This window comes from Macrobrachium nipponense, chromosome 8 (genome assembly GCF_015104395.2).
Source record: "Macrobrachium nipponense isolate FS-2020 chromosome 8, ASM1510439v2, whole genome shotgun sequence".
NCBI classification, from domain to species: Eukaryota; Metazoa; Arthropoda; class Malacostraca; order Decapoda; family Palaemonidae; genus Macrobrachium; species Macrobrachium nipponense.
Window position 1 is genome coordinate 2,512,447 of NC_087203.1, and position 22,500 is coordinate 2,534,946.

Genomic DNA, 22,500 nt, shown 5'->3' on the forward strand with positions numbered 1-22,500 from the left:
ATCAAGTATATAGTCTCACATCACAACAATATGGAATTACTTTTTTTAGTTCTGATCTCATTACATCTATTCTTCTATCTATCAGCATGTAGGTTTAAATTCTCCCGTCACAGCAATAGGGAATTTTCCTTTTTCAGTTCTGATCTCACTGTTTCTATTCTTCTATCAGCATGTAGTTTAATATCAGGTATAACGGCAAAATAGAATTCTCTTTTTTCAGTTCTGATCTCATTGTATCTATTCTTCTATCAGCATGTAATTCTAACATCATGTATAAAGTCTTCCATCACAGCAACATGGAATTCTCATTTTTTCAGTTCTGATCTCATTGTATCTATTTTTCTATCAGCATGTAGTGTTCGTATTAGGGAGAAAGTCTCCCATCACAGAAATATGGAATTTTTTATTTTGAGTTCTGATCTCATTCTTCTATCAGCATGTAGTTTTAATATCAGGGATAAAGTCTCCCGTCACAGCAATATGGAATTCTCTTTTTTCAGTTCTGATCGCATTGTATCTATTCTTCTAATGGGTTGTTTTATCTAAATCCAGGCAAGAGGGACGCCTATGAAATGCTAGAAGCACCAAATCCATTAGACCAATACTTATATCATCTCGACTTTGTATAGCGTGATGGACAGAAAGAAATCAGAGATCATTATAAAAAAGTTTACAGTCAAAATGGGATCAGATGCCATGCCGCCCTGCTATTGATAAAACTTAGTGGACTCACTCGTCTATATTTAATGCTCATCTCCTTATTCATTTTCTTCTTAATGATTTTATTCACAATATATAAGAATAGCTTTTCTCTGGAATAAAAGTTAAAGTTAAGAATTAAAGGATAAATTTTTATTCAAGCAATTTCACTGAAATTCCAACTAGGCACTTGGGAAATTTCCCTCCCCACTCTTCAGAATATAAGACAATGAAGATAATGAAGCCTGTTTCCAACTTTTTCTGCTAGGTAAAGTGCTCATGAATCACTTTTTCTAAATAAATAGTTAATGAACCTCCATCATGCCTGAATGGATAATGGCTAATAAAATCATTGTTAGATACGAGCGCTGAGGGAGGAATTAAGTCCTTGTCTTTCCCATTCCTGGTCAGTCTTTGCGAGTTCCAAAAGCAGTCTTATTTTGATTATGAATTATGCTGTTAAAACACCAGAGCAACACAAGCAAGTAGGTCATATGTAAATGTCAAAAGGGTGTGGTACCTATCCTACAGATGTGGCAGGTGGCATAAAAACACTTCCAAGGTGAACTAACACAGAACTTAAATTTTTATTTTCTTGTGTTATGTTATGTTTAAATCAGTTAAGGTTCATGAAAAGATTAAATTACGTATCTTAATAAAGGATATATATATATATATATATATATATATATATATATATATATATATAATATATATATCTATTTTTTACTTTTAGAAAAAACATGGTGTGAAATTTGGACATTTGTATGGTAGTTAAAACTGTTCGATGTTGAAATATAAAAGCTTGTCTGTAAGTGTGCCAGACAAGGCCACTATCACAGAGCATGATGTGGATAAAAGTGGTGCATTTCCCACTAAGCAACTTAGCAAATTTCTTCTAACAATGTTTGTGAAACTTAGATCACATTAGTAAAATCAGTAACAAACAATAATACTAAGCCAGAAATAGTAAGTGAGTGTTCTTGTCCAGTATTACCAATGACAAATGAGACATTTTGATTTTGTGCATATTGCCAAAAGTAAATGTTGTAACCAAGACACATCACTATGCTTTTTTAAAGGATAGCCAATTGTGCAAACGAGATATGATTATTTATCAGTCAATTTTACTTAAGGTACCACTGATAGAAATATGCATTCTGTATATGTTACCATTTATGAAACCAAAAGTTTGTACTTATCGAGGGTCATGCAGTCAAGCATCAAAAAGCCTCAATAACTTTTGTTAAGATCCCATAAGATTGCATTATTCGAAAATGGTCAGTTGTATAGAAATTTTGTTGAAAATTTTCCATACTTTAATATTTAGCACAATTCAAGTCCTAATAAGCTAATCAATGTCAGATCGCAGTAGATAGGATTACAGCTGGTTTTGAAAGAAGTCCCATTTTGGTTTCTCGTGTTTTTCAGAGGCAGGTTGAATTGAAAAGCAAGCTACTGGTATATTAGTGGGTATTGTGTTACTTTTAGTTAATCAGTTACAAACAACACCATTATTGTGCTTTTGATTAATTACTACTTTCTCACTGTCAAGAAGTATAACACATTTATATCGTAATACACAACGATGCTTTACGATTTTAATTTTACTTTGACAATTTTAATGAGAATTATGCTCTTCTCGGCAATTACGTAAATGAGGTTATTCAAAATAGGTATTATATTAGGGATGGTCAGTCAAGAGTTAAAAACAAAAAACTATTATTGAAAAGTTATGAATACTCGGTCATACTCAACAACCCTGATGACAGACAGTTATTAGTAAGAAAATCTATCGCTTCCTATACTTAGAGTAAAGATTTACCAACCTCAAAGAATTGTTGACAGCTTCACTGTCTGAAAAGTCGAGCTGGATATTGTTGAAAAAAAATCTGAGATGTGACTGTGAGGTCAATCAATGGCCCACATGTCTTTGCCATACCCTGATGCTGGGGTCCTGCCAGATCTGGATCGACAGCTGGGGCCCTTGATGCTGGAGGCAGGTCAAGTGAGATATGGCTGAAAAGATTATTAATCACAGAATTATTCAAACCTCGAAATAAGATCAAATCACAATTCTTTGTCAAAAAGTTTTGGTGTCAAACTTTCGCACGGCCACAGTCTCGTAACCATTCTTTTTCAGGTATACCATATTTTTAAAAGGTTAGATTTTCTGCTTTAGTTTTACAACTGAAAATATGGAGGATTCGATACCAGTTGAAATTTCTGCTAGTATGAGGATAACACTGAGGTTAGCAACCCCTGTGGCCACACCTTGCGTGGTAATGCTTTTCGGGGATGCAAAAAGTATTTTGTCGATTGATTCAGATAGGGTCATCCAGTGTGATGTTAGGGGGTAAGAGCGATGGATACTAGAGGATTGGAAGTGTCACTGAAGGACACGTTATGTTCTCTTATTAGTTATTTAGGGATATTTGCATTGGATGAAATAGGCGGGGTTATATTACCGTTAAGTAGGAATAAACCTATAGGCTTTATATCAAACACCTTACAGTCATCTTCAGATATTAATAACGTTGGGCACTGGGTTATGTTTTCACGTAGAGAAATGTCCCCTAGAGATTTTGTTATCTTCTTTGACATTTAGGGTATTAATCCGGATTATTATTCACAAGGTTTCTCCAGATTTTTAAGTAATACTTCTAAATTCACGGTTTATGTAACTAAACAGCAGATAAAACCCAATTTATCATATAAGTGCGGACTTTACATTCTGATCTTCATACACAGCATGAGTCATCACAGGGTAAAGAATATCCTTTCAAAGATGAAGGTGGTTTTTTCTAGTTACCATTTAAACAGGAATGACTGATAGGTACGAGATATTATTTCAAATATCTAAAAAAGTTGAGGTGCTCAGATTGGAGGTCAGGAGAAAAAGAGCTATAACTTACAAGGAGTGTTTAAAGATACAAGGCGGGTGTGAGTAGAGGAAGTAATGTCATTAAAGTCTTTCTGAACAACCAACCCCCCTCCCCCCCCCCCCTCTCTCTTCACAACCAGTCAACAACGTAACAAACACCTTTCAAGCAGAAAAAGAAAAAAAGGTGAATATTCATCATTCGCAAAATTCTTGATTATTTGTATGGCATAATGATAGTACTCGCAGTAGCTACTAGGTGAGTACTATATGGAGGTAGACAAGGACAAAGGGAGTAAACTGAAGAGTATGGAGGGGTTGTGGAAGAGATGGTGGATCTGATATAAAACCATTAGGGCTACTTTCGCTATACGTCGTAGGGAATTTGTGAAGAGTACTCTGACCATCATTGATGTAATCTCCCGTTTACTGCGTGACCGTGACCCCAGACCATTGTAACACTTAAACAGAGCACTGTTAAATGATTATTAAGTAATGTAAATATTCTGTTTTGTTTCTACATTCAGGTATAGAATAATGTATTAAAAAATAAATATACCTTTGTTGTTATTCCATCCTTTAAGTGTTATTTAAGTTTTCCAGTGACCGTCACCATGGAACATCGGGAGAGTAAAATAAATTAGGGGGATGTGGTTCAATGGATATTAACTAATGTACGGTAAAGTTCCTCCAGATGTCACCAGAGATATAAACGATTGTTACGGTCAGAGCTTCTATCTCCGTTGGACGCTATTCCAGTTTCAGTGACCCACTCTCCCTCCCAAAACGATAAAGCACTCTACAGGTGTCTCAGGGGTTAAGGGGGAAGATGGGGTCAGGGTGGGCAGGGGGAGGTGAGGTTAACAAGAGGGGGAGATGGGACGTGAATAGTGGGGTGGGTGAGGTTAACAGGATGGGGAAGGTGAGGTTAGGTGGGCAGGGGAGAGAGGTGAGGTTAGGATGGGCAGTGGGAGATGAGGTTATCAGGAGGGTTAGGACAGGAGGATGGGGGTGGCCCGGATTGAGTGGATCAGGCTGAGTGAATTTGGTTGCAGGAATTTGCATGAGGGGATATGGCAGGTTTTCTTCTACTTGAATGAAAAACATCTCTTCCACGAAAAATGGTCATATTCTCTGGTAGTCTAAGTGTCAGTTGCTGTTGCCCTGAGAAATTATCTATCAATCTCAATCTCATATTGGCTAGAAGTTCTCATGTAGTTTGAACAATAACCAAGCGTATGAATATTAATAATCGGTAAGACTTTCACTTTTACCTCCCTCAGCAACGAAACCATGGTTATATTTGAAAGTGAAAAACGAGGTACGTTGCTTGACTCCAGAGGTCAAGAATACCTGGTTTGAGGGAAATTTTCATTTTTAAACTGGGCTTTTAATACCAAAAAGGGAACAAAAAAGCACCATTATTCCCCTTATTCTCAGCCCCTTTCATATGCAACTTTGGGAAATAAAACCTGATGCTCGCGCACCTCTTTGATATCTCAATAATGGGTTCAGTAAGTGATTAGTGATTAGTGAATTTTTGGAAAGGTGAAAATTATACAAACTCTGCATAGCTGTATTAGAAAAGTCAACAAAGTTTAACAATGAACATTCCTTAACCATACACAAGGCACTACTCTCCCTTGGTTTGCATTTTCAACATTTCCTAGGATAGAAATATCTGTACTGCGTCTATTTCACTGTAAGGGTTGTGGTATGGTCACTGCCTACAAACTTGAGCTCTAACAGCTTTTCAGTTCCTTGTAGTGTTAAATAACCAATGTAAACCATAAGGTTATTTTTAGGCCTTTGTATAAATATTTGAGTTTCAAATTAGGGAATATTCTGAGAAGCAAAATTTTTCATTTTAGAGCTCTTTGGAGAGAAATCTTTGATTTCTTTTACTCTTTTTATTCAGAGGCATGGCAGCATTCTTCAATTAACTGCTTATTATCAATAAAAGAGTTAAAACATTGAAGAACAAATCCGGCGGATTTAAACAATTTCCAGACATAGCAGATCATCTCCTATTGGCTAGGGTAAATGAGTCAAGTGGTGATGGAAGTAAAATTCCGAAGACATCGACAGTACCTACATTTAGGAGTAATCAAGGTAAGCTTTTCGGTGCAGAAACATTCCACTATATCTTGTAATAAGTGCAGCAATAAAGTGAGTGTGGCATTAAGTCCTACTTTAAATTGTTTATAATAGTCATGTACGGCTGTTGATTAAACTGATCCACTGACAAATCGTGGTTCAACTTTCATCATTTATGTATTTTATTACTGTCTGTCTTTAGAAAGAGCTATTGTATAACCAATTGGTAGTCCCCCTTTTTTACATTATTTTCACTATATACTGTTCAATGCTTAAGTACTATCGAACGACAGCTGAACTGACTAACAGGCGAGTCGCATGAAAATCTTGTTCAAGTTATGAAAAACTGTATTTTTGTTGTTATGTATTTTAGTCCCTGTTTAGTGGAGAGTTATTGCATAACCAACAGAAAATTCCATTGTTGGAAACCAAAAATAGTGCTTTTGCCAAAATTCTATAAAGTGTTGAACAAAGGTCTGAAGTGGAATGTATATTTGTGTAAAGGAAACGGTAAAATTAATACCATTATTATTATATTATTAATAGTCCACTATTTCGAACGACTAGTTATCTTCTTATTACTAATGATTTGCTTTAAATAGTGCCAGTGAACCTCCATGATAAGTGTGTTAGTATTATTGGCTTTATTTCTTTTTTTTTCAAAAATTTTTTTGGTTTCCCTGCTAATAGTAAAATAATTTATTATTTGTTATTATTATTATCATTATTATTGTTTTTTTTTTTTCTTTTTTGCTCTATCACAGTCCTCCAATTCGACTGGGTGGTATTTATAGTGTGGGGTTCCAAGTTGCATCCTGCCTCCTTAGGAGTCCATCACTTTTCTTACTATGTGCGCCGTTTCTAGGATCACACTCCTCTGCATGAGTCCTGGAGCTACTTCAGCGTCTAGTTTTTCTAGATTCCTTTTCAAGGATCTTGGAATCGTGCCTAGTGCTCCTATGATTATGGGTACGATTTCCACTGGCATATCCCATATCCTTCTTAGTTTCTATTTTCAGATCTTGATACTTATCCATTTTTTCCCTCTCTTTCTCTTCAACTCTGGTGTCCCATGGTATTGCGACATCAATGAGTGATACTTTCTTCTTGACTTTGTCAATCAACGTCACGTCTGGTCTATTTGCACGTACCACCCTATCCGTTCTGATACCATAGTCCCAGAGGATCTTTGCCTGATCGTTTCTATCACTCCCTCAGGTTGGTGCTCGTACCACTTATTACTGCAAGGTAGCTGATGTTTCTTGCACAGGCTCCAGTGGAGGGCTTTTGCCACTGAATCATGCCTCTTTTTGTACTGGTTCTGTGCAAGTGCCGGGCATTCACTTGTTATGTGGTTTATGGTTTCATTTTTCGTATTGCACTTCCTACATATGGGAGAGATGTTATTTCCGTCTATCGTTCTTTGAACATATCTGGTTCTTAGGGCCTGATCTTGTGCCGCTGTTTATCATTCCTTCAGTTTCCTTCTTTAGCTCTCCCCTCTGTAGCCATTGCATGTGTCATCGCTGGCTAGTTCTTTAGTCTGTCTCATGTATTGTCCGTGCATTGGTTTGTTGTACCAGTCCTCTGTTCTGTCTGTCATGCTCCTGTCTCTGTATATTTCTGGGTCTTCGTCTACTTTTATTAGTCCTTCTTCCCATGCATCTTGAGCCACTCGTCTTCACTGGTTTTCAGATATTGCCCCAGTGCTCTGTTCTTGATGTTGATGCAGTCCTCTATACTTAGTAGTCCTCTCCCTCCTTCCTTTCGTGTTATGTATAGTCTGTCTGTATTTGCTCCTGGGTGTAGTGCTTTGTGTATGTCATATGTTTCCTCGTTTTCTGGTCTATGCTGCGAAGTTCTGCCTTCGTTCATTCCACTATTCCTGCGCTGTATTTGATTACTGGCACTGCTCCGGCATTGAGTTTTGACTTGAGTATCATCTTGAGTCTCTGCATATATTCTTTCCTGATCGTGTCCTTCATCTCTTGGTGTTTTATATCCCCTCCTTCCATTGTTCCCAGGTATTTGTGCCCCGTCTCATCTATGTGTTTGATGTTGTTCCCATTGGTAGCTTTATCCTTTCAGTCCTTGTTACTTTGCCCTTTTGTATGTTGACTAAGGCACATTTTTCTATTCCAAACTCCATCCTGATGTCCCCAGATACAATCCTTACAGTCTGGATTAGGGTATTTATTTCCTTGATGCTCTTACCATACAGCTTGATGTCGTACATGAACATCTGATGGTTAATACTGTTGCCTCTTTTCTTGAGTTGGTACCCAGCATCCATCTTCTGTAGTACTTTTGTCATGGGAATCATGGCTACTACGAAGAGTAGTGGGGACAGTGTGTCGCCCTGGAAGATCCCTCTCCTGATATTAACCTCTGCTAGTCTTATTCCAGAGCTTGTAAGTATTGTATTCCAGTTGCGCATTGTATTTTTGAGGAAGCTGATGGTGTTTTCCTCTTGTCCCATATATTTTCAGGCATTCTATTAGCCATGTGTGTGGTATCATGTCGACTTTCCCTAGGAATTTCTATGTATACTAGTTTAAGTTTGTCGTTATTTTGACAGAAGAAATTATTAATTAGCAGAACATGATTCCCCCCTGTGATTCTGAGTCTAGCTAAGTTTATTTTGTTTCCATTTCTTTTTGAAGAATTATCATAAAGCATATCTAAGTGGTTGTTGCTTGCTACTGCACCTCAATAAGCGGTTGTCTTAGTGAGCTAATTCTAGGCGCATAGGACAATTAGGACCGTGACACACGTTCTCCCCACTTTTGGTTATGAACTTGTGATTCCTTGCCGAGTCCTCACTGAAAGAATAAACTGTATTAGAGAGTGATTATTTTCATTTTTTTTTTATTTCAATTCCCTATGTTCGTATAGTGCATTTGCTTTGGAGATTGCTAGAGCAGTGTTTATCTTTGCTGGATCTTGATTCTGGTTCACATAAGTGCAATAATTTACTGTATTCTCTTCCAGGATAATTTCCTGTTATTATCATGATTATCATTGTTATCCTCTTTGATTTTATTCTCATCTGTTTTTACCATGCCATCAGTTTAACTATTAATGATTTTTTATTACTTATCCCTTATTAGTGATTTATGCTTATTGTAAAAAAGATTTTCATCACTGATCGATTTCATTTGAATGTTATGTATAACATCCTTACTTGGAGTGTTGTTTAATTTTGTGCATCAAGATAATTTTGTGCATCTAGATAATTTCTATCCAGTTATCATGGTGTTCAGTTAATGTGATGTCTATCAAATTCTGTAAATTTTAAGGAATAAAAATTCTTAATTGTAAAAACAGTGATATCAATTCAAACTATTTATATAATAAAGCTCTGACCCTCATATCTTAGTGTAGTGACATACTACAAGTGGCAAACCGCTGCCGCTGTGCGGCAGGCGCATCCCGCCAACATGTGTTATCCTATGGGACCTGACATATAAGAGAACCGACGCCGCCCGCGGTCGCAGTTGCCGCTGTCTGTTTTTTTTCTGCCGCACATGTTGAGCTATGGCTACTGACATACTATGCCGCGCGCGTCGGCGGGAAAACATTTATCTTTTCTGGTATATATATATTTCTACTAATGTAAGTATGTTGAAAATCTCCATGTATTACTTCTATTATTTCCTTATATTTTCATTGCTTCATTATTAATGCCAATTTCACCAATATGGGTAGAAGTGGCTTTAAACTAACAAGATAATACTATTATTATATAATTACGCAGTACTATCTATTGCAATATTTATCGCTAAAAGCAAAACTGTATTTAACTGTTTTTTAATATAATCCCCTCAGCTCGCTATCAGGTGATCAAAGGTTGATATTGTCATTCGGTAGTGGGTGAAGAATTTATCGCTGTGGTTCTAATATTTGCTTAGAAGCGAGGGAAAGGATCTCGCCACGGTTGTAGGGTGAACTGAACAGGTCCGGACACGTCCAGGAGCATCCAATAACCCTTCGCTTTCAGCAGCACACAAAGTTGCAATTTTAATGAAATTTTGCCACCATCCATCCTACTCTCTGATGTCCGAACAACACTGAGAGCAAACCGCACTTGGCAGGTCGGTTTGCCGCTATAGTATGTCAGGTTCAAACTTTCGCGGTTTGCTGCTGCCGCGCACGGCAACGGTTTGTCGCTTGTATATGTCATAGCACTTAGTAAGGTGAATGACCTCACGAGTTCTGAAAACCCATTAGCATTAAGAGATTGGATTGTGTTAATTAGTAAATTGAAATTATTGAGTAAAATACTGTGCGATTAATTCATCTCGGGAGATGTAAAGACCCTTTCCAACAGCCAGAAAAGTTTTATCACCAATCAATGGCGAGTTTGCGGTCAAAGGAATGCACAGGTGCTACAGCCAAACCCGCGTTGTTGCGACAAAACAGGAAATTTCACACAAGCATTTTCCACTTGCTGCTTCAGCATTCCTATCTCGTCTCAACAGTTAAATTTATTAAGAATATTTCCATGCCTGTGATCATCCTGCACATAACTATAAGTAGTACAAAAATGACCGCACGCATTGAACATCGGGTTGTATATACCATAGCTTTGGAATAGTGAGGGTCCCCCCAGGGGAGAGGGAGAAGCCCAATGGAAGAAGGCGATGATCCTTACCATCGCTAGACAGGATGTATGTTTTTACCATTTGGTAAAAACATTGCATAATCTAGTGATGTTAGGAACATTTAAGGATATTAAGCCAAACACGAGAGAAATATATATATTTTTTATTAGAGTGTGAATGGAGGAAATGGGAAAAAAATAAGAGGATGGAATAGGTGGAAGATGGGAGCAGGATGGAATAAGTGGATGAAGATGGGAGGAGTTGGAATAGGGAGAGAAAAGGAAGGGAGGGGGTTGTTAAGGTATTGGAGGGGGGGGAGTAGGGAAGGGAGAGGTGGTGGCATCAGGAGTGTGCGTCTACACGGGGCGAAATCTGGAAGTCAACTGAGGTTATAGAGGTAGACTGCGGCCATATAACCCGAACAATGTCCTTTTTCTAAAAAAAAGCCCCATCCCCGCCACGAGCGCCAAGGGGGAACTGCGTGCGGTCAGGTGTCGAATGCAAGCACAGACGACGGAGTTAACTCTCAAAGCACTTCCCGCAGCTTTCCATTGCCATCTTCATATGTCACCAATTCGATGTCTTTGTATGTAGCAATGAGCCTGTTGAGATATTCCTCCAGCACCATGTCTCTCTCTTTTTCCAAGCTTTTGCGGTTGCATCCTCATTTCTGAGACGAATCACGTGGGTCATAAATTCCGAAGTGACTTCTTTATAATCGACTCCCTGTGGTGCTGATGGACAATTTTTACCTGCTCCATTTACCAAGTGTATGTATTTACAATGGTCGTGTGGGTCATAAATTCTCGAATTGTCACTTTATAATAGGTTCCCTGTGGTGCTGAGGACACTTTTTACCTGTTTCAATTATCAGGTGCATGTATGTACAATGGTAAACATTACCCCTCAATGCACTTCCCACAGCTTCCCATTGTCATCTTATTGTCATCCGCTCTATGTCTTTGTATGTAGCAACCAGCCTCTTGAAGTATCCGTACCCCACCATTTTTTCCAAGTTTTTAAGTCTACATTTCTTACTTTTTTTAGTAACTGCACTTAGGCAAGGAAAAAGACCATACACCTAACCAACACCCCACCCCCCCTGCTCCCCAAAGCGATGATGGTATATATATTTCCTGCAAAGTAACCTACCAACTTCAGTCTCCCATGCCACAGTTAAAAATGGAGTTTAAAGATAGTGTCTCCATTGATAGCAGAGCTGGTAATATATAGCGTTTCGTTGTCCCAGGGTGAGACCCGCTTTCTGCCATTAGTGATAACCAGACATATCTAATATAAAGTGTTAAAAAAATATATGGCGATAACGGGTTCACTGCAGCGTGTTTGGGTCTTTGAATGCGAGTTAAGTTGTGCAAGAAGCATTTATGTGAGGAGATTCCGTTGGAAACAGACGAGTTCTCTATCCACGTACGCTACAATTATTATGATGTAACGCAAATCAAGGATGCAGTGCGAGACTAGTGTGAAAGCATCAACTCCCAGACCGAGAGTCTTTGCAGTGAAAGTGAGAGATCAGGATGGATCATAAGAAAGGTAATAGGGATTGAAGTGAGCATACTACACGTTGGTGCATGAGGAAAAAAGATCAGCGATAACGTTCCCTATCCACCTAACTTACGCGGGAACAGGTTAATTTTAAACCTTCCCCCCAATCGCAATGAATTGGTGTTTTTATGTCTAAGTGCATACACATATAAGAGAGAACACCCTAACAACCGAATGGTTTCACATAGCTGAAAAGGTGAGGAGGGGTTGGAACACTATAAGCAGCAACCTTAAGTGGGATATAAATGGCTCCTTCCATCGGGAAAATTTTACTAAGATAGAAAAGAAAAACAATTTACAAATATTTGTGTACGAGCTGGCATTTGGTGAGGGTGGTCATAATTGGCAATTGTGTAGGAAAGGTGGTAATGAGGGTGAAATGGTACACCTTTTACTGTTAGAAAATCGGCATTGCACCTTTATTAAAGATTTTGACGCATACTTTAGAAACCTCTCCCACGACAGAAGATGGAGGACTGGCAACAGTTACTGTTGATCCTGTCTATCTCTGCTGATGAGTAGGGAAGATATAGAACAACACCATAGTGGGTGCACTGCGGAGGTGAAACTCGTTGCAAAACCTCCAAATGAAAAGCTTACGTTTGTGAATCAACATAAAACTCATCCATTGCCCTTCACTTGTTTTATGGACACAGAACCATTTTTGTACCCATGGGTGAGGAACATGGTACAGTGAGCCATCATAAGATGAGCTATTCCTACATAATTATCAACAGGAATGGTGACGTAGTAAAAAAGTAAAACTTCAACTGGTTGCCGTTCCACCACGGAATTGGTGAATGCCCTAAGTAATGACTGGTTATCCATCACTCGGGAACGTTGCCGCTATCCTATTGATATTAGACCTCAGGATGAAGAGCAATTCAACTGGACCACCCAATGTGAACTATGCAATAAAAAATTTGTGAAGGGCAGTGACAAGCACCGTCACCACTAGCATACTAAAAAAGAAAATAACTTTGTAGGGGCCTAATGCGAAAGTTGTAACCAACTATGTTGTGAAAGATTCAACTTTGCATGTCTTCATATATAACATTTCCTATGATTAGGCCTGATCTTGAAAGAAATGGAGGGTGATCATTCCATTCGCTTGCAACCTAAGAATGGACTGAAATTTATAAGTGTATGTATAGGTAACCTTTTATTCCTGGACTCGCTCCAATTTCTTTCTGGTAGTTCAGAGAACGTCGCCCGAGAACATATCGCCAGTGGGAGGGCTTTGACCTACACTCACTACCTCCTACGAGATTTGCTGGAAGAGGCTCGAATGAAGATAATTTCGAGGAAACATTCATTCCCGTATGAGTACTTTGATGACATGGAGAAGTTGCAAGATGATCAACTGCCCCCTTACAAAACCTTCTACTCAAGCCTGAAAGGAAAGAGCATCACCGAGGAAGATTATCAACACAGTCTGCAAATGTGGCGTCTAGGTGAGTGTCGAAATTTAAAAGACTACATGATGCTTTACCTATGAGTAGACGTAGGTCTGCTAGTGGATGTGTTTCTCAACTGGCGCAAAAACTTGATGCAACAGTATGGTTTAGATTATGCTCAGTATGCAACCCTTCCTGGGTATGCGTATGATGCAATGTTAAAGAAAACAGGAGTAGTTCTAGATTATCCATATGAAATAGACATATATCTCCAGATACAGGAAAATACACGCGGGGGTTTTACCACCATCGTGAGGTAGCACTCAGTCGCTAAAAACTCGGTGATTGGTAATCTGGCAGAGGGAGAAGAAGAACCTTCATACATCCTATGTCAAGACTTTAACAGTTTGTATCCTCTTTCCATGACGGGGAAGCTACCAACAGGTGAAATCTACCAGCTAAATGAGAGCGGGAAGGAGGAGTTTGTACAAAATTTCCCTGCGAGTGATGACGGTGATGTAAGTTATTGGCTGGTCATCAACACCAAGCCGCTTTCGGCTGAAGCAGCTATGAAAACCGACAACCTACCCCTCTGTCTACATCCGAGAATTTTACAGGAAGAAGAACCATCCCCCTTTTGCAGTAAAATATTAAAAGAAGAGGGTGGAAAAATGAGCCACCGCACACGCAAGCTCGCCGGTGATCACGGACCCAAAAAGCATTATATGATAGAGTTGCCCCCTCTACGATTGTACATGGAACTGCGGTTGGATATTGAGAGAGTGCACAAGGTATACTCCTTCAGGCAAATGGAGTTTATGAAAGAGTTTATAGAGAGTAACATGAAAGCCAGGAAAGAGGCTATATGTCGTGATGAACAAAGTGCATTTAAACTTATGAGTAACTGCCTTTGGTCGCTGTTTTATGAACCTGACAAAGTATGCTATGAAAATCAGCATTGTTACAGACAAGGCGAGATTCTTGAAAGAGATACATAGTCCATGGTTTAAGGATTTTATCATTCTGAATCAAAATCGCTGCGGATCAATCTCATTAGTCTATTCAAAAAGACGTCTCATACGTGAGTGTCAAAATGAACTTTGTCTCTAGTTCATCCTACTCTATAGGCCACGGGATTCATGGGAAAAGGTTGTACTTCACGACGCCTATTTCTACCGCAATACCGATGTTTTTGCATGTTAAATGTTTTCACTTTCACATTATATTCCACAGATTCTACTTTAAAACAGTTCACTTCTGAAAACCCTCTTTCTTCCATATCACATACAGTCACAGTTACTGCAATTGACCGCGCTCGTTCCAGCAATTCTTTTAGCCTACCAAAACTATGTGCACTTGTTCACAAGCGAAGTCGTTACCTCCAAGGTACTCTATGGCGAGAAGGTAGCGCCAGTTCCAAAATGACAACGTTTCTGAGGTTAGGCTCGAGATAAATCCGCTGGGCCTTCTAAAGATTTCGATCGCTACTCCCTCATTTTGTGGGAGGTGGGTGGGCAGTTGCGAATGACCAAGTATGAGTACGTTAAATACCATATTACAGCTGCTGTTGATCACATCACTTTAGTTATAGGGTTTTAGGCCTGATGCTGTGGTCGATAAATTCAGCCTTAAGGGCACAGTACTCAAGGAGAACTGTATGGTAATATAAATACGGAGTTTTAACACTATCTATTACAAAAATAAACTTTAAACATGTTCAACTGAAATCAAACTCCATCAGAACACGAACACGTGACCGCTTCAAAGAGATTTTTATGATTCAAATATGCGTAAAACCTGGTCAGACAAACCCATCACACCCAGTAATAGTGTTCAGTCGACACCTAAGTTGTTCCCGCAAACCCACCTAGAGAAAGCAATGAAAAACCGACCATAAATGCAAAAACAGTAAAGGATGAACCATCTGCTAGGCTACCAGCCACTCTGTTACCAACAGCTACCGCAGTGATGTATAATGGTGCACGACCATTCCGCACTCGTTTGTTTCTCGACACAGGTAGCCAGAAAAGTTTCATCTCTAGCTGGTTAGCTAAAAAGTTAAATTTGCCAATCATTAAACACATTTCACTAAGTCTTGCTCCATTTGGTACTCAGACAGTGCAGGGAGAATTTGACGTTGCAGCTTGTAAAATTCACATGGGTAATAGAGTAGTACATGCCAGATTGATCATTCATGATGATGTAAACAAGCCCATTCATAATGTTGGTCTGAATAATGTGAAGAAACATTTGTTGAGTAAAGGTTGTAACATGGCTGACGAGGACATACGAGATCACATGAAAAATGTAGAATTATTGATTGGAGCTGATTACCTTGATTTATTTGTCCTGGGGATGGACAAAATCGATGGTGTCAATTTGTTTGTTACTCAAAATGGTGTGACTCCCTATGGTAGAGTACCACAATGGGCAATGGAAGGTTTGAAAGTATTGCATGATCAAACAATGAGAGTGTGTCACGTGACCGATGAAATTGACGTAGATGAAGGTGGAAATTGGACACCATTGGCATTGCTCCGCATGAACAATACACTATTAATGAAAAAGCTGCCATGCGAAAGGTCCAAAACAGCATTGTAAAAACCGACCAGGGTTATCAAGTAAGTCTACCGTTCTATGGGTTCAAACGCCCCCAGGATAACTACTGTAATGCTTTTGCACAGTTAAACGCATTGGAAAGACATTTTCAAAAGTACCCTAGTTAGCGTAATGATTACGAAAACGTCCTTCAGACATATATGGAAGCTGGGTTTATAGAAGAAATTAAAGATACCAAAATTGAAGGCTGTTATATGTCGCACTTTGGTGTGGAAAAGGAAAGTCTAACAACACCCTTATGTATTGTATTTAATGCTTCTTCAAAACAAAAGGGAGAATGCTCTCTAAATGACTGCTTATATCCTGGACAAAATCTAATAGAATTAGTATATGATCTTTTGCATTTAGAACCAATTCACATGCCTTAGTATCTGACATCTCAAAAGATTTCCATCAAGTTGTATTGGACCTGAACGATATGAAATATGCTCAATTCTTGTGGCGACGAAGGCAGACATGAGCGGCCACGTTGTTGTGTTCAGTGTCACTAGTAGTTTGTATATATTGCAACAAGTCCTTAGGACCCACTTGGAACAAAGGGGGAGAGAGGAATTGATTAAGTATTTCTATCTAGACAACTATATTAGTACTTATGTTAGCTTAGAGGAGATGCAGAATGACTATGAGGAAGTTAGGTCCCTGTTGAATGAAGCTCACATGTCGTTAACTGGATGGGCCACTAATAGTGGGTGCTTTAACAGCCAGATGAGGTGTTGATGTTGGGTATGGTATGAAATAGAGAGATAGACATGATCAGTTTGATGAATAGTAAGGTGAAAGTTACTGAAGTAGAAAGTAGTACACTCACTAAAAGAAAGTTGTCTCTGATAGTCACCCATTTCAATCGACTTGGGCTAGTTACTCTGCTTTTTGTAAAGGGGAAAGTCTTGATTCAAGAGTTGTGGGAAGCCGGAGTGGGATGAGATGATATATTGTCTCTAGAATATCAGAGGGAAGCTGACAAGGTCCTTAGAGTTTAGAGATGTTCATAATATCAAATTTCATAGAGCAGTCCTGCAAGGAACCACAGAGATTCACATATTAACTGATGCCTCGAGTAAGGCCTGTGGAGCTATAGCGTATGCTAGGAGAGATTCAACAAAAGTATTCTTGTTAACTTTGAAAATGAGAGTTACGCCACGTTAACTATACCAAAGTGTGGGGGAAATTCTTTCTATTCGACAGGAATACAGTATCAAATTGAAATATCTCCCCGGACATTGCTCCAATGGGTGATGAAGGTACATTGACTCCACCAACAGAACTGTGGAAACTGCAGGGTAGTAATGTAGAGTTTGCTCAATTAATCAAAGTTTTGAAATGTCTGCTTAAGTTTGGGAGATGCAATGCAGATCCTGTTAACAAGTTAGTTTATTTGGAGCAGCGGCATTACCTGCCCACTGTTTGTGCTTTTCTTGAAAATAGAGTACCTGTTACTTCTCATTTTAGAAATTTTGTGAGACAATTATTTCTAGTAATGAAGGATGGCCTAGTATTTACCCGCAGTAGGTTGGTGCCCGGGATTGAGGGCCAAGGCCAAAAGAGTTGTAGGGGGATGTCGTGCCTGCATCCTAGCCTTCAAACCCCTTCTTCGAAGACCGCCACCTCCGCCACTCGCGACTGAGTCTTCATGACGCACTCCTTTGAGAAAGTCGGTGTCGACCACACAGGCCCCATCCCAGTAGAAGGTGGAGTGGGGCATATCCTGATAAAAGCATGCATGATGACCCGCGCCGTGTACCTGGACTATTGCAGCGGGTTAGATGCAAATACATTCATCTTGATGCGATGTTTTGCAGCAACGCATGGCACTCCTAATACCATGTATAGCGACAGTGCTATGACATTTAGGGCAGCAAGTACCTTCCTACAAGAGGTCCAAGATGAAGAAGTAACTCAGCAATACGTCAGTCAACGAGGAATCAAATGGGCCTTTCCGACTCTCGGGTCTCCCTGGAAAGGGGGATTTTTTTTAACACCTTATAGGGGTGATAAAGCGAACGCTGGCAACCACCCTTCGACGTACCATCTTCACCAAGGAGCAGTTAAGAACATTGATAAAGGAGGCGTAAGCTGTTGTGAACAACTGCCCCTTAATATGCACAGGAGATCGATGTGAGGATGAAGTACTCACACCTTCGCAACTCATCCGAGGTGATGTATTAGATTGCTGCTACCCGTGGTACCCCACGAAGACTTCCATCTTACGTTGACAACTCGACAGTTGCGTCAGCAATACTTCAAGTTAACCGACACCCTCGAACGTTTCCAACATTACTGGAGGGAGGGTTATTTGAAGTCTCTACAAGAGTGACACGACTTACAAGAAGCCTCCTCGACTGCCCTGAGAGTAGGCAACTTGTGTTGGTCAAGGTCGACCAGCGCAAGCGCAGTCAGTGGCCCCTCGGTAAGATCATCGATTCAGAACTTCCATCATCGGACCAGCATTTGCAGGCTAGATGACGTCATTGCGTGGCTCGTGCTACTTTTACGCACCAAGTGAACAGACTTATCTTTTATTAAGAAACATTGTTTGCTAACAAAGTTCCCAAAAAATGTTTGCAAACAGTTTGCAAACTGTTTACAAACTATTTGCAAACACCTCAGTTGTCGTCAGGATGCTTGTCGGTGCAGATACGCCGCTGGATAAGAAAGAAAAAGCCTACCTTTGATGGCGGGGTGGAATAGGGATTCAATGATGCATGCATTTTTTTTCTTCGAAATCTAAATAAAACATTTGATTGGGAGGTAATCTATTCATATCGGCCTATTAGCTCTATCTTCCTTCTCAAAGCTCCCCCCAACTCCCGACCCCCCAAACATCCCAGGATGCACCGATCTCCCTTTACCACCCTCTATCGCACGAAAGCAGCGATAGATAGATAACGGTTATTTAAAAAATTTCCATCACCAACAAACGACGATCCAATAAATTTACAAAAGTTTTCTGCTCAAATAACTTTTTCTTTCATTTCCCCCAATATCTGCGTAAACGCGTTTTACACCCTGTATATGCACATACATACACATACATAAATACATTCATACATACATACATATATAAATTATATATATAAACATATGCATATAATGTACATGTCTATATATACATATATGCATGTATACATATACATATGAGCATATACATACATTATAAATGTGTACATATACATATGCACAAAGAAACACTATGTTTGCCATTATGGATGGGAAACAAATATACGGTCAAAATTATCTGCAAACAATGTTTGCAGACTGTTTGCAAACATTATTTTCTGGTGTGGACAGGCCTAAAAAGGCTTCTGTGTCGACGCGGATGGATGCTGCTGTGGCCAGTGGACCATTATGTTCGATGCGCGTCTTCACATCTCGCGTGTCCACGCCCTTATCGGCGTGCTGAACTACTCTCCAGTGACCCAGGAAATCCAGGGATTATCCGTAATAACAATTATATGCCCTAAGAAAATCATTATCTACTGGGACTTGTTGAATTTCAATATACATACGATGTATTCTTATTCAAGTGATGAAATCTTTAGTTCATGCTATTCCGAAAATTACCCTACTCATGTAATTTACATGAAAGAAATGGTTAAAATACCTTTCATTTGCACTCGCTAAGCCAGATGTCTATTTTATTTACCCATAGTGAGATCAAACATAATTACTGTAAGTCCATCGTTCATTTATGTTTGATCTGCTTTTTTATACAAGTACGTCTTTCGTGTGTTTGTATTGTTATATTATCGAAATCAATCTGCATGATTATGACCTATATAGTCAACGATCTCGGAAACAACGATGACAGCCATATCATGCTATGCGTGCTGAGCCACATCTACCTGGAACCTAATTGGTGAGCGGACAGATCGAGCAAAATAGACTTTAGTCAAATAGCCGTTCTCCAACTGATGACATCTCCAGTTCACCATAAAAGTTCAGGCTAACAGAAACCATACGGTCGGAAAACCCTTCGAGCAAAGGTGGAAAGTGAACTCTAATGTTTTCTGTCATTTTGGCTTCAAGTGTGAGACAGTAACAGTTTTGCTTCCACTCTAAGCTTTTTGGAATATTTCTTTTTCCTTTCTAATTTTCCATTATTAGACTATTATCAACAATATTATCCTATTAGCGTAGTATTTGGTCATTTTTCCACCATAGAGGAGCAAAATGAATATAATTTCCGGATGTAGTACAACAGCCTGAAAAAAAATCTTTCTTTGGTTTCTCAAGTAGTTCTAGACTGGGTAATGGTGCTTTTAGCGCTCTTATGTTGGGTAGGGAGCAAGAACAATCAGACGGCTGCAAGTCTTTCGGTAAAGTAAAAGGCAAAAAAGACAAAGAAAAAATGTTGAAAGACAATCATATTGCTTTCCTCTAGAAATGATGCAATCAAGAGAAAAGGTCATATGTTGTGTCCCTTTTTGAATGCTTTCTTGAACTCGTTAAATAACATTCGCACTGGTAGAAATTCTATTCTGTTCTTCCCAGTAATTCCAGCAATGCTTTCTGTTGTTCTTTGTAACTTCAAATGATAAAAGAATATGACTCAAATGAGAACCAATGAGACTTGAAGACAGACAAAAGAATGAAAATATGACCCCTAAAACGCCACCAACACAGTTTTCTATTACAAAGAACCAGAAGCGCTGGTTAATTCAGAATGATAGGGCTTCTTTCTATCCATCCTACCACTGATGTGTCAGCTGGACAAAGGCAAGCTTCGTTCAAAAATATATAGAACACAACTGGAATTTTAGAAGAATCCTAATAAACACTATATAGTTAAATGTACCCTATCTCTGAAACTGGTCTTTCTTGTGCATAATAATATTTGTCTCTCAGGGCATCAAAATCATAAAAAGAAGAATAGATGTACAGACAGATTTAAATTGAAAACGAATAAGTACAGGACCAGTGAATGATAGTAAAATAAACAAAAACAGCCTTTGAAAATTCTTTGACCAACTTACCTGGATTCCTTGTGTTTTGCTGCAGACAGTGTATGTAACAGATTCCAGCTCATGCCACCATTGCAAGAATAATGTACATACACACTTTCACTTACGTGGTCAGGGCCAGGGCACTTCCCCACCTGTTAAATAGGTTAATCTATGGGTATTGTAGACAGAGTTTTCATTTACTGCACAAACGCACAATGTAATATTAATCTATGCAAATTTTCACGGTAATATAAACATATTTCGAAAAAATATTCATGGCTTTTACTCTATACTGAGAAAGGTTCTGTAAATAACAAATATCCAAGTACTGGCCTGAGAAAAATAGCTGTAAACGTTTGGTATTCATTTTATCTTATAATAAAAATTTCGTATGTATGCATTTTATCTTAATTCTCAAGGAAAGAAATATAAAATAATATTGATATACAGGATTAAAAGTAATGACTCATATCACATGACATGGGATGGGAGCCTAAAGTCACCAGTCATCTCTCGATCTCCTCAGCGCGTGTTAACAAGAAAGAAATACAGTAATTCTTCAATTGTCTGGACTAATAGAACCAAGAGGCCTCTGTTGGAACTACAGTTAGCCGCAAAGTGAGGTTTGATCTCCATCAAGGCTCAACACTTACATCTTTGATTCCGTGAAGAATGATATTAAGTCAGATGTTAGAGAGAAGGTCCTTGGAATAATCTACAGGCGGATGACAGTGTTGACAGATAGGACTAGAGAAGGAACTGAGCTGTAGCTAGAGAGGTGGAGACAGGCACTTGAAGATCGAGGTCTCAAGATAAGTAGGCTAAAGACTATGGATGGCAGAAAGCCGACAGGTTACAGTGAAATTAAGTAAGGATGACACATACAACAGTCAAAACTTTAAAATGCCTAGGACTGACAATGGAGGCAAGGACTCTGAAATAAGCCACAGAATGCAATGTACTTGGATAATCTGGAGAAGGTTATCAGGGATATTGTGAGACAGGTGGATTAGTGTGACAGTTTACGGAGCCAAAATGTGTCAAATGAAGAAGGCTCAAGAATGGAGAATGGATGTGGCAGAAATGAATAGTTTGAGATGGAGGTGCGGAGTGAAAAGAAGAGATACCATTAGAAATAAATTTATTAGAGGAACAGTTAATGTAGAGGAAGTATCGAAGAAGGCATAAGAAAACAGATTATAGTGGATTAGTCAAATGATGTGAAGAGAAGGTCATGTGTGAAAAAGGTTATGAACATAGTGGTGGAGGGAAGAAGAGGGGGAAAAGCTGAAGTTCAGATGGAATGATGAAATAGGAAATGACGTGGGAAAAGGGCCTAAGAAGAAGGTTGATGGGATACAGTGACCTCATACAGAAATGGGCAAGGCTAAAGGCAAAGAAAGAAGGATCTTTCAGTCGGGTTTCCTGATTATCTGTCCTCTCTTCTCAGCTTACTCCTAATAAGTATAAATTATGTTAGCAACCGACTTCTCCCTTTTCTTCTTGGGATGTCGGGATGATTTCCCAAATGCTTGTCAGACTTCCTTTTGTTTTTGTTAATTATGGCATCCACAAAGTTTGTCCTTTCATATCCTGAGTACCCTCTCATCCACCCAAGTGAAACTCTCAAGATTTCATCAAATGATCAAAATCCAAATACAGCATGAAACTTGGAATCACTGTTCTTTCATAGG

The 22,500-nt window shown here is 39.0% G+C and overlaps 1 protein-coding gene across 1 annotated transcript in view; it reads right to left on the reverse strand.

Annotated features, from left to right (window-relative positions):
• LOC135223343 (reelin-like) overlaps window positions 1–22,500 on the reverse strand; it is a 484,942-nt gene that overhangs the window by 303,656 nt on the left and 158,786 nt on the right. The window contains 3 exon segments of the mRNA XM_064261806.1: window positions 2,529–2,584; window positions 2,586–2,718; window positions 20,837–20,958. Coding sequence (XP_064117876.1) covers window positions 2,529–2,584; window positions 2,586–2,718; window positions 20,837–20,958 — 311 coding nt within the window.